Source organism: Lonchura striata, chromosome 9 (genome assembly GCF_046129695.1).
Source record: "Lonchura striata isolate bLonStr1 chromosome 9, bLonStr1.mat, whole genome shotgun sequence".
Taxonomy (NCBI): Eukaryota; Metazoa; Chordata; class Aves; order Passeriformes; family Estrildidae; genus Lonchura; species Lonchura striata.
The window spans coordinates 20,603,396-20,615,885 of NC_134611.1; the positions used below are offsets into that span (position 1 = coordinate 20,603,396).

Consider the following 12,490-nt stretch of genomic DNA (forward strand, 5'->3'; position numbering starts at 1 on the left):
ATTAAATGAGTGAACAAAGCAAATGTTAAATCCAGCGTATAATGTCTCGTTTGAACGTGGCTGTTGCACGGACAGAAGGAACGCACCTTCGGCTCCTGGGGTGTCAGCTTTTTCAAACGATTAGAGGGGAAATGGTACGAAACTGGCTGTGTTTCGTGTTTTGCAAAACTAGTTCGTGCTGAAGCATATCCTCTGCCTTCTCGGTTTTCGGCTGGACGGGCGATTTATTTCATGCCGCCGGTGAGGACGGGGGAAGCGGGACGCGGGCGCTGCCCACCGAGCGGTGCCGAGGATGAGCCGAGGCTACCTGCGAAGTCTTGTCTTTAGTTCTGTCACCAGACGGTGCGCGAGCAGCAGCCTTGGCCGGGACGGGGCGAGCTGGCAGTCATGGGGACCGTGAGGGCTCGCACAGCCCGCTCTGGGCGGTAGCGGGGCCGCGGGGGCTCGCACAGCCCGCGGTAGCGGGGCCGCGGGGGCTCGCACAGCCGCTCCGGGCCGGCGGTAGCGGGGCCGAGGGCGCTCGCACAGCCGCTCCGGGCCGGCGGTAGCGGGGCCGAGGGCTCGCACAGCCGCTCCGGGCCGGCGGTAGCGGGGCCGAGGGCTCGCACAGCCGCTCCGGGCCGGCGGTAGCGGGGCCGAGGGCTCGCACAGCCCGCGGTAGCGGGGCCGCGGGGGCTCGCACGCCGCTCCGGGCCGGCGGTAGCGGGGCCGAGGGCTCTCACAGCCCGCGGTAGCGGGGCCGAGGGCTCGCACGCCGCTCCGGGCCGGCGGTAGCGGGGCCCGGCGCGGGGCCGCCTCGTGCGCGCGGGCTGCTGTGTCACGTGCCCGCGGGCGGCGGCGCGAGGCCGCTGCCGCGGGAAGCCCTGAGGGCCGCCCTCAGCAGCGTCCCGCAGCCATCGTCCCAGGGACCTTCCCACCTCGGGAGGAGCCGCTATCTGCACTATCAGCGCGCCGAGCACAGGTGAAGGGGTTCAGCTTTTATTCTTGGTTTACGGGGCGACCTGTGTGCCGCAGGTCAGTAACCATTGAGATGGTCTTGCGTGTGCAGTGTCGAGCTGTGTGACAATGCCAAGTGTTCTGTGGTCCAGCGTGGAAAAGCCATACGCCACGCCCAAAGCTGGCACAGCGATGTAGATCATGGGAAATGTAAGGCTGGGTTTTAACGAAGTTACTCTAATGCTTCTCAGAAGGGAGTGTGATATTGGAAAGGGTGTGTGACATAAAAACTTGGTAACATGCATTTGAATGCAATGGCACATGATTGTTACACCACAGTGACAAGAGAGGGGAAGAAATAAATAAAGGGGGGGGGTTTGTTAAAGTAGGGTGGGACGGTTTACAGTAGCTGCTTGGTGTCAGCTTTAGAGCTAAAACAATATCAGATAAGGCACCACAGGTGACAAGCTGGAGGTGAGATCTTTGCATTCAGAAGTGATGAGACACTTTGCAACAGGAGAACAGGAGGAAGGATTTGAAGAACAGGATTGCCGCTTGGTAGAGAGGGGAGGAGAAGCAGTTTCCTGTGTGGGGGAGTCAGAACTGGGAGAGGCAGCAAAAAGGATGACACTGTGGGGAATTTTTACTCACTTTAAAGTGATAAAACTTGGGACTACAGTTATGCAGAACAGTTCCACTATGAAAAGCTGCTAGAACTTGTAGCACTGTGCATTCTGTTGGGAAGTGTGTCTTTACCTTTGTAAAACTTTTAAAAATATACTTTTAACATGTTGCTTATTGTTTATTTTTTTCTCTCAGCATCTTGTCACTGCGTTCTCTGTGGTCCTCCTTGTGACATAAACCCATGCTGTAAAAATGTCAGAATTAAATCAATGATTTTGATTGCATTTTTTTTTTTTTATTGCTGGGGAAACCAAAGAAACTTCTGCTGCTCCCAGAGCAGATTAGAAAATTATCACTGTAAGCACGAACTGGAGAGAGAAAGTGATGGTAGACTGTGGTGTTGAAGGCTGGGATGAAAAGAGGGATTTTAGCTCTGGGAAGGAATGGACCCAGAATGTACCTCCATTATGAACAGAAAACAGTTGAATCAGTAGCTACAGAACATGGACTATGCAAAATGTTCTCATAAGAATTCTAGTTTTTATAGTGGGGCTCCAGAAATTTCAGTCACTTGCACAGTACTATGCAATTCAGAGAGTATGCCACATTGCTTTTGTTTTTCATAATTGTGAAATAAGGTAAACATTAGTTCCTGGAAAAGGAGAGCATTAAGCTGTTGTATCTTGAATCTAGCAGCTGTGTCTTAGTGTCCAGGCATGAGTAGGTATGCATACATTAGTATGTTTACTCTGAAGCTGAAATGTCATGCTATATAGAGGTTATATTGAAAGTCAATTTATTGTGTACTTTCCATCATTCAGAATTTCTGTTGCCTACTGTGTAAATGCATTTTGCTTATTTTTCTTATGTCTTGGACTAGTTTGTAAACAAAAAAACCCCCAAACCAATACCAACCAACCAATTCACCCACCCCGCCCCCAAAAAAAAAACAAAAAAAAAAAACAACCAAAACAAAACCCATCAAAAAACTCCATCAGCAGGTAAAATTCTCAGACAATTACAGAATATATACTGATAAGAGCATTACAGAGAACAAAAATGTACTTAATTGAATCTAGAAATCTAATAGTTATTCATAACTTTCATCTTCCCTCATAATACACAGAGTTAGTAGCTGCTGTGCATGATTGAACATAACACTGTAGTTTCCATATGGATTGCACTAACTTCTACCTTTTAGGTTGATTTTTAAAATTTTAGTCTCCAGGACTACCACAATGGCTTTCCTAGGGAATCTGTACCTTTCCTCCAAGTGAATTGTTATTTGGAGCCTGTACAGGTTGGGGAATTAGCAGCATATCATGTATAAAATGTGGATATTTTTATGCTGACATATCTTTAAGTCATTCTAGCTTAAGTGTTTAAGCATCAAGTTTCACTAAGTCACTAGCACTGTCTCTGATATCAGTGATCACATTAATACCTCAGAAAAACATGCAGGTCCTTCTGTGTTGCAGTTCCACAAAAGGGTTCAGTACTGATCAAGTTCAATAGCAGTATGTACAAAGCAGTTTTAATAAATTTATGCAAACTCCAATGTGAATGCTTCTTTTAATCCTTTTTGTAGCAATGTATTTTAGTTAATATAGAAATTGCATATACAGTTGAAAATTGAATTTAATGGAAAATAGTGCTTTGTGGATGTGTATATAGATGATGCCTGCTTTTTGTTGAGAAACAACAAAAAAACCTGACCAAAGTGAATAAATAGTTGTTGAGCTCTGAATGCAATACACGTTTCTTAACTCCACAGATGTACTTTCTCCCAACTAGTCACATTACAAATTTTTCATAAATGTTACAAACTTCTAACACATGAAGTGAAATGATTTATAATAGGTATTACAATAAATGTTATTAGTACCTAAAATATTCACTCCTCTAGCATGGAGAAATAAGAAATGTAGAGGATTCACTGATTAGTAAAGACACTTGATTATCAGACCGGGGAAATCCAAACCATCTTCACTACCAAACATTAAATGTAATTTTCACAAAAACTCCACATTTAGAAGGGCATTCCCCTTCCCTGTTCCACCTGTCTTCTCAGCTGCAGAACTTGCATATTCAGGAATCTGAATTTCCATATTTCCATGTTTTTTTACCTTATGTGTTTAGTATTCATGTTGAGCTTTTCCAGCCTACGTGCAAGAGCAAATCTAAGCAAATAGCAATATTTGTTAGAAGGTCATTAAAGAAAGGTCATGATGTGTAGCATAATTAACATGTTTTATTTATTGACATTATTTTATATATTGTCTATTATGTTAATGATTTGTCATTATTCTGATGTATATTCAAATTATAATATACATAGGCAAAAATATTAGTGTCATTTATTTGCCAGAAGGCTTGGAAAAAAAGCAGAATGATTCTGAAGAACCTATCCTAAGCTGTCTTTCTAGGATAGTCAGTGTATAACCAAGTCTGAAACTGCAATATGTTCAGTGATTCACTTTTATCACTAGAAGAGATGTAGTCAGTTGGTTAAGGACTAATGCATATTTTTATTTATGCTGTTATTTAGTATTTATTCTATTTGTATACTTTAAAACCACAAAAGTTCAGGAAATAACCCTTGCCATCTAATCTCATTTGCTATCACTTGAACCGTAAGGCAGTTATTGCAAAATCATAACATTTCACTATTCAAACAGACACCGTTTTTATGGCCCTCCAACTGAATTTTACGCCTGCCACTTATTACAGAACATTACCTTTAAGAGAGGCCTGCAGCTGGTATTGATGACAGGCAACAAGACATTTGTCACCTATCCTCTTGGGCAACAATGATCCAGGTGCAAATATAAGTTAGCAGATGCTCATTGGAAGGAAAGAAGACAACTGTTACTCATTTGTGAACAAAAGTGCTCCTGATTTGGTTTTGTATATGTGACATTTTCAACAGGAATAAGAATCACTCAGCTAATCCAAGCCAGAAGTGGCAATTTCCACAGGCTGTACTTGGGGCTACATATTCACTGGTCAGATGTGGGGAAATTTGGCAGAAATACTGAAACAAATTAGGAGCTGCAGAAATCAGTAATTTGGAATTTGTCACCTACATGCTTGAAGATTTAAATTATATTGCACCTGGGCAGATAATATTGTTGAGATGCCCATAATGTGTAGAGAAGACTATTCCATACAGTCTTCTCTATCATTCTTTGAATGTTTGTAATCTCCTAGTCATGCTGTTTCTTTCTGAAAATGCATTTGAAATAAAGGGAAAGGAAATGCCTAATGGGACTAGCAGATGCATTCAGCAGAATGCTTCCACACTTTTTGCAATTTTAAACAAACTACACTGCTTCTTGTGGGTAGCAAGCCAGTTAACATACACACTGCCCATCAGTACCAGACTTCTGCATCACTACTTTTCATTTAATAGAACAGTTGCAAACATTGCTAAAAGAAGTATTAAGGATTGCCTAATTACATAAGATGGCAATAACAGAATATTCTTGACTCTTGAATGTGTCTGCAAGTGCATGTAAATGTTCACATGAAGAAGATCTTGTTCTGTTCAAGAAGCTAAGGCTGTTTGACTGGATCTCAGTTTTCAGGAGACTGGAAGCAGATTGCTCAGCTCTTACTGCTTTGCTCAATTGAAGCTATTTGGTGATGGCAGCAATAGCTTATTTCTTAGATAGCTCTGTAATATAAAGTGTAAGAGGACTGAATGTACATATTTTCACTGCAATGACCATGTCTTTATTAAAACTCAGACATGAATAATTTTTCACCTTATTTGAACCTAGCTAGAGCCCACAAGTAACTATGTGGTAACCAAGGACTATAGCTTGGAAGGGACTAAACAGTAAATGCTGCAACCTTGTTAAATCATGAAAAATTTATTTTCATTACATATACATGAAGGTAAAAGATTTCAGTCAATAGTGTTTTGAACAAGCATTTCTGACATGAGCCTGTTAGTGTAGCTAGGCTGAAACTTAATGCAAAGTTAGTGTTTTGCCTTTATTTAGTAATTCACTTTTAGTGTGTATATACAGAATTCATTTTCCTGTTAGAATACCAGAGACAGTAATATCGCAACATTTACATTCCTCATATAAAATGGAGTAATGTACAGTTTCAGCTTGGTGTAGATACATAAATATGTACAAATAAACATTATTGTAATTAACATATTCAGACCATTTATTATTTAGCAACATCAAAAGCAGATGCACATATACTTAAGTGAAAGTAGTGAAAAACACCTTTATGACATTAGTGACCATTACTTGCTTATATGAAGTAGTACAGATAAAGGCTTGCCTTTCAAGCCTTCTGTGGGCATCCAATAACTTCAGTAAAAAAACAAAACTAATTGAGAAGCATAAGATAATTATATATATATGTGTGTCATGATCAGATGGTTCACTAGGGTCCATCTTGATCACAAAAGGATAACAATGTAAAACATACACATTTGTTCAGAGCATAAAATATTGCACAAAAGCAATTTCTTTTGAGGAAAATAATTCCTGTGTTTGTGAACAGCAAAACTGCTTCTTACACATTAAAGAAATAATATATTTGCAGTTTCTAAACCAAAGAACATTCAGTAATACTGTCAAAACTGTCATCCATCAACTTCTTCCCGGCCTGTTTTATGGCAATGGTATGTCATTAGCAAGATTTGGCAAAGAGAGAAGGCAGATAGACAGTACATGTATATATATTTATCACAGGCCAGACCAAATCCAATAGTTACCTAAACCAACTGCTGGATGGTTTCAGTTCCCTCAAAATTTCAGCCTTAAAGAAATATGGAAGTCCTTCAGTGCTAGTCACAGTGATAATCACACAGTAGTAGAGTAAGATTCCATTCTTCTCTGCTTAGAAACCATCTTGTCAGAATTCCCAGTCTGAAGGGCACTTTCCTCAGTATCACTGTCACTGCTGTCTACAAGTGTGTGATCCAAAGACATCTGACCAGTCCTCTTGGGAAGATGAAAGTTCACCCCACTCTCCTGTATGGAGTTAGTTATAAAATCTTCATCAGAAGAATGAAATGATTCATCATCTCCTGTGAAATGGTTGACAATGTGAATCCCATCAAAAGTGGGTTGGTCTGAGAAGTTTCTCTGGCCTTTTAGACATTTGATCTGTTAGAAAAAGTGGAAGTTGACAGTTAATCACAGCTCAAGAGTCCAACAATAAAAAACCCAAACAACAAAAACCAACCAACCAACCAAAAAAAAAAAAAAAGCAAAAAAACAAGTGCATTTTCAAGAAATGCCTCATTGAACTCTTACTGGGTAAAATGAAAGATCTGAAAGTAGCACATTTGATGAGCACTTCGAGTATTACAGTTTTAAGGCTTAATAATCAAGGTACCTAGAATCAGTAATGGGAGACTGCTTTTACTGCATCTTTAATATCCCCACAAGGGTAGTGTCTATCTTCTAGAGTGGCCTATTTGTTTTGACAGCACTTTTGGCCTTAACATTTTACTTTCACAGCTCCATTCTTTCTCATATTGCTTCATTTCTTACTTGAGAAAGCCCCCCCTTCAATGAGCAGAGTCCCATGTAAATATTGCGTCACAGAAAAAAATCCCCAAGAGTATGTTTAGTTCAGTCTACATTGTAACATTGTCTTAATTATCTAATTCAGATCCAGTGAGATTTCAGATCAAGTAGTATGAGAGAAACATCTCTGTACAGCATAAAGAGATTATAGTTGCAATTTTAAGAGAATATCAAACAAGAGAAAATTACTATCTGACCATGCAGAGATAACATTGTAATTCAGTGTGCTGCAGAGTGATACACAATTTTAACCATGAATTCAAACTACTCAAAACTAAGACCCAAAGCACTGAAGTTTGGCAAGTCCCCTATTAATTTAATAAAAAATAACTGCAACTCATGGAAGACATTCTGGAGGTGGTTGTTTTTGTGGTGGTTTGGTTTGTTTGAGCTAGAATTTAATTAGCTTTTAGTAGAAAATACCTCAGGGTCAGTTTGACAGTCTATGAGTATTAAGATAAAAAATCCCAAGGATGCAGATAAATATTAAAAATGGATTATGGAACCTTCCTAATGTCACTCTAAAAGCATAAAAGATGTACCTAGTGCTAATTTGGAAGCAGCTTTTTACAGTAAGAGACCTGGAGAATAGAAGGAATAAAATGCTGAAGGAGTTTCTTTACCAAAATCTGCTTGATGTTTCAGAAATCTGAAGCAATATTCATTTTGATAAATAAGAAGTGCTTGTATGTCCTCGGTACTGACACCAATAGGAGATTTTTACCTGTCCATGTGGGGAAGAAGGCATCTCTGTACTTACCATGGGCTTAGGCAGAAGATGAAAATAAAAAAGGAGTTGAAAAAAGATCACAAAAGTCATAATCATGCTAGAAGCCATTAAATTGCATGTTAGCATGTAAAAACTCCAACTTTTGATGTTATAGCAAAAAATCCCTGTTAGGAATATGGGTATATGATGTAGAGCTAAACCTTTGTGGTTATTATGCATACTAACATTAGTTTTTGGCATTTTTTTCACATACATATAGGCTGCTGTTGTTTCATGAGGACTTTGTATAAAGACAAGAAAAACAGAACTCCACACTTGTATAGCATAACTCATGATGCAAGCAAAAACAGCTTATATCAAATATAAATATATCTGGAATAGATAAATTTAACTAGCTTATATACCTAGATGCAGAAGGACTGGTACAGACATTCTTGTGTTATTTAGAAATATTATTCCTGAAAATATCCTGCAATATGATCAGATTAGCTTCCACATGAATTTTCCAAAACAGCTATCAGTTTTAGTCACTAAGAAAATAAAACACAGAAAGCCAACAATTTCTCTCCACCCTTACCACAGGAAAAAAAAGAACTGCTGTACAAGTGACTACAAACTTCATATTAGAGTAAGAAATTATATGCTTTTAGGTCTGTACAGTTAAGCCATTGGTTCACCTGAAATTATAATGCTGATACTCAATGTTAGTTGTTTTGAACACTCAGAAAGCCAAGCCAATGACCTCAACTGTTTTCCTGAAGAATTAAACATGATACCTTTAGATGAAGTTATTTAGGTAACATGACAAAATCATGGTTTCACAGTTTTAGGCAACAGGTGTTCCAAATGGGAGTCTGGAAAATGCTGTTGGTGAAGATAATCATGAATAGACACCGCCTTTGCCAATTCCTAAAGGGAGTCTCAGAAAACACTGTGTTATCTTTGTGCATCCTTTCATTAGAATAACAAATCTCTGACTTTCCAGAAACACTTTTGATCTGCAGCTTTACACTTGCCTGCCTTTTTTTCTAAGCACTCCTCACATGCAAGGATAAACATTCTGCTGTGAAGAAACACAACATACTGCAGAGAATACACACTACCTGTCTATCAATGGTCATAGAGCTCCAGAATTTGTCTGCTTCAGAAATGGCCACCTCAGCCGGAATACTGTGGCATAGACCTTGTTTGTATTATGAGAATCAACAGGCTGGAGAGCAGCACTGCTCAAGAGGACAATGGGGCCCTGAGAAAGGGATGCTAACTCGAATCCACACCGTCCTTGGGCAGTGTGGAAGGCTAACACCATACTAGGCTGCACTGACAACGCCAAGTGTGCTTTCATAGTTAAAGATTGTTCAGTGGCCCTTCAACCTAATATTTGTTCAGAAGCACTTCTGAAGGAGCTTGATTATTTGGAATTTTTATTGCAAAAAGAAAGCTTTGTATGGCTTCTTAAAGTATTTGTAACAACTTGCAGACAGCCTGCACTCCAATGCAATTAAATACCAGTGGCTAAGGCCAGTGTAAAGCTCTAAAATTGAGGTTTCCTAAAATTAAGTTTTGCACTGTCATATACAGTCTAGCAAGTGAGACTCTACACTTCTAAAAGAAAAGCAGTGTCTTTTTTCAAGGGAGGAACATTACTGTAGTCCTATTGGCTCAGGGCAATGGTCCATCAGCCTAATATGGCATCTCCAACAGTGACAACAGGATGTTCATATTATCAAGCCTCCGTTCTCTTCACAGGCCAGAAGCTGTTGTAGCAAATATGAGTGAAATCTTTCTCTAGCTGCTTCGGCATACATTTATAGATCAGCTGTCCATCCTATCATTTGCTGTCTACTTCCACATCTTCCCGTGGCAGTAAATCCCAGAAATTCCTTTATTTGTTTTAAACTAATCTTTTTGTTTTAGTAACTGCCCCTGGATCCTAATGCAGGATCAAGTGGTGAAAAGCAGTTCTGTGGTCCCTATTCTGAAACTTACATCATACTACCTTCTTCAGTTTTCTCTCTAGAACAGATTACTTCCAGTCCATTTTAGCCTCTCATAAACAGGCGTTAAGACAACCATCACTCAGTTCCCTTTAACTTTCCTACAGACCTTCTTTAAACTTTTGTACATCCATCTAGATACCAAGTGGCAATACAACTCCCTTTATTTGGTTTTTAATACACTTCCTATTAATTCCCAGTGTTGCCTTGTCTGATTTGGCTGGTGCTGCATGCTAAGCCAGTGTCAGGGGACTCAATACCAACTGAAAACATCTTTTCTGATTTGTAACTACCAATTCTATGTTTGCTGTTGTGTAGGTATGGCTTAGATTTTACAATAGATGAACAACCACCTTATTCACAGTGAAACTAATCTGTCAGCTTTTTAAGACAGACATGAGATTCTTGTCAGTGTTCTATTTGAACACGGGAAAAATGCTTAAGGTAGGAACTAAAGCATTAGGCCAAGATCTTGCCACTCATCTAGCCAAGCATATAGAGACAATGGCAAACCCAACAAAGGGTTTGGGATGAAGGATGTGTGGACCCAAGCCAAACACTCCCCCCATACCCTAGTTCTACACTATACTTATCCCTGAAAGAACTACAGCCATGTTCAGCAAACTGTGGACTTGAACCCCAGGGTCTCTTAGTTTCTCTTCCTTTTTATACAGTCGATATTGGTTAAAGGCTTTCAGTTTTGGGTCCAGCCTTCCTTCTTGTGAAGGGAACTAGATCTCTGTCACTCCAACAAGTAACATTTAAAGGAACCTGTGTTTACTTTTTATGCTTCAGTTTGCAAGAATCTCAAATCTAATCTCTCTAAAAAAAAACCAAAACAACAAACCAAACAAAACCAACCAATAAAACAGGTCTGGTAAACCCCATTGCTTTTAATTCTCAAATCCAAGTCATATTGTCTAGATGACTGCAGCTTCAACCCAGTTTTCACTACATACAACACATTCACATGCTCTTTAGGACATTTCAAAGAGTTAATAACATTATATGAACAAAATATATATAATAATTTTCCCTTCAAAAGCCAGCTGAATCAAGAACAAAATCTTAATAACATGCACATTTATATACCTTTTTGTGTCTGAAGAATTCAGCAGTTTAAAGACAAACTGTATGTCTGCTGGTCAACATATGAAAATATTCTACTGTACATTCTCTTAACAGGTAACAGTGTACTTCCACAAATACAGAAGAGATGAAAAAAGGTTAACAATCAGATCCTTGTACCTTAAAATAAACTTTCTTACCTGATGCTGACTGTCTCATCAAGCCAGGCATGAAGGAGAAATAGTAAAGAGACATTTAGAAGTTTTAAACAGTTCAAAAGGTGTTCCATATTAAATCATAGAATCAGGATTGAAGGGTAATAGTCAGTTGCAAGCAAGTTATATTTCTAAGTCCCTTTGGTTTTTCTGAGTAGGGAACATAGGTTAAACTTTCAAGAAGCACTTTGTGAAAGAGTTCAACTTAACTCTGGGAGACATTTTTATGTTGCAACCTGTGAGGTTTTAAGCTAGAGTTCAGTGGTGAAAAGTGGAACTGAAATGCTACTATCTGCTCCCTTTAAAAGCTTCAATCAGTAATTAATTCTTGAAATTTACTCAATTCCAAAGTAGTAAAGATAGGTTTTAACAAAGCTTGCCAATAAATATTAAATTTAGTCACAGTACAATAACCAAGAAGTACACAAGTGAGATTGAAATATGACCATTGCCTTGGGTGAATAAAATTGGTTTTGGCAGAAGGCAGTATGTCAATTTAAATGTTTATTTAAAGAATAAAGATCCTAAATTCTCAGAGCTTTTACTTATAAGAAGAAGAATCTAAAATCAGAGTTCCCTCTTTATTTGTTCTAACCTTAGTAACAGTTGAAACTCTATAAGATTTCCTACTTAAAACCCAAACATGATTCAAAAGAAAACTAGAATGTTGCTGAAAATATGACCTAACCACATTTAGTTGAAGAAGCAAGTCATAAGGATTTTCAAATACCCTTCCTATAATTCTGAAAAACATTGTCAACTTGGCACCATGAAAACAGATTTAGAAAATAACAAGCCAATAAAAAAATCAGTTATTATCTATTCAATTATAATCACATTTAACATGAATAAAAGCAAATTAATTGGAATTCTTAAAAATTCCTGAGACTGTCCACAGCACCTAATGGGATCCCTTCCCCTACTTAACAGCTGACTGGTACTGAGTGATGACTCTCACATTGTAACAAGATGACTCCAGTTTAAAGCATACAGTAGTACACTATCACTTCTTTAAAAACACTCCCACTAACTTCTTTTGGAAAAATGCTTGTCACAGCAAATCAAGTAACTGGAGCTCCTCCAATGAAGTAGTGGGAAATACATTGCCCTTAAGGACACAAATATCAGTCCAGACAAATATTACATCCAGTGGGTATTACAATGCAGAAGCCATTCTTCCTCTGTACTCAGCACTGGTTAGGCTGTACTTCAAGTGCTCTTTTCAGACCTGGACCCCTCAATTTAGGAGGGATGTTGAGATGTTCAGACACATCCAGAGAAGGGCAACAAGCCTGGTGGAAGTTCTAGAACACGAGCCCTATAGGGACCAGCTATGGGGCACTGGGGTTGTTCAGCCTG

At 39.1% G+C, this 12,490-nt stretch overlaps 1 protein-coding gene across 8 annotated transcripts in view; it reads right to left on the reverse strand.

Moving 5' to 3' along the window:
* Window positions 1–5,416: 5,416 nt before the first annotated feature.
* The window catches only part of EVI5 (ecotropic viral integration site 5), a 72,728-nt gene continuing 65,654 nt past the window's right edge, over window positions 5,417–12,490 (reverse strand). For 6 of the 8 annotated variants that reach the window (XM_021526204.3, XM_021526183.3, XM_021526192.2 and 3 more), the window contains one exon: window positions 5,417–6,695. In XM_021526204.3, the coding sequence (XP_021381879.2) occupies window positions 6,390–6,695 (306 nt within the window). In that variant the 3' untranslated portion in view covers window positions 5,417–6,389. Of the gene's footprint in view, window positions 11,127–12,490 lie in introns of all 8 variants that reach the window. The other 2 variants (XM_077785446.1, XM_077785447.1) reach the window with 1 other exon arrangement.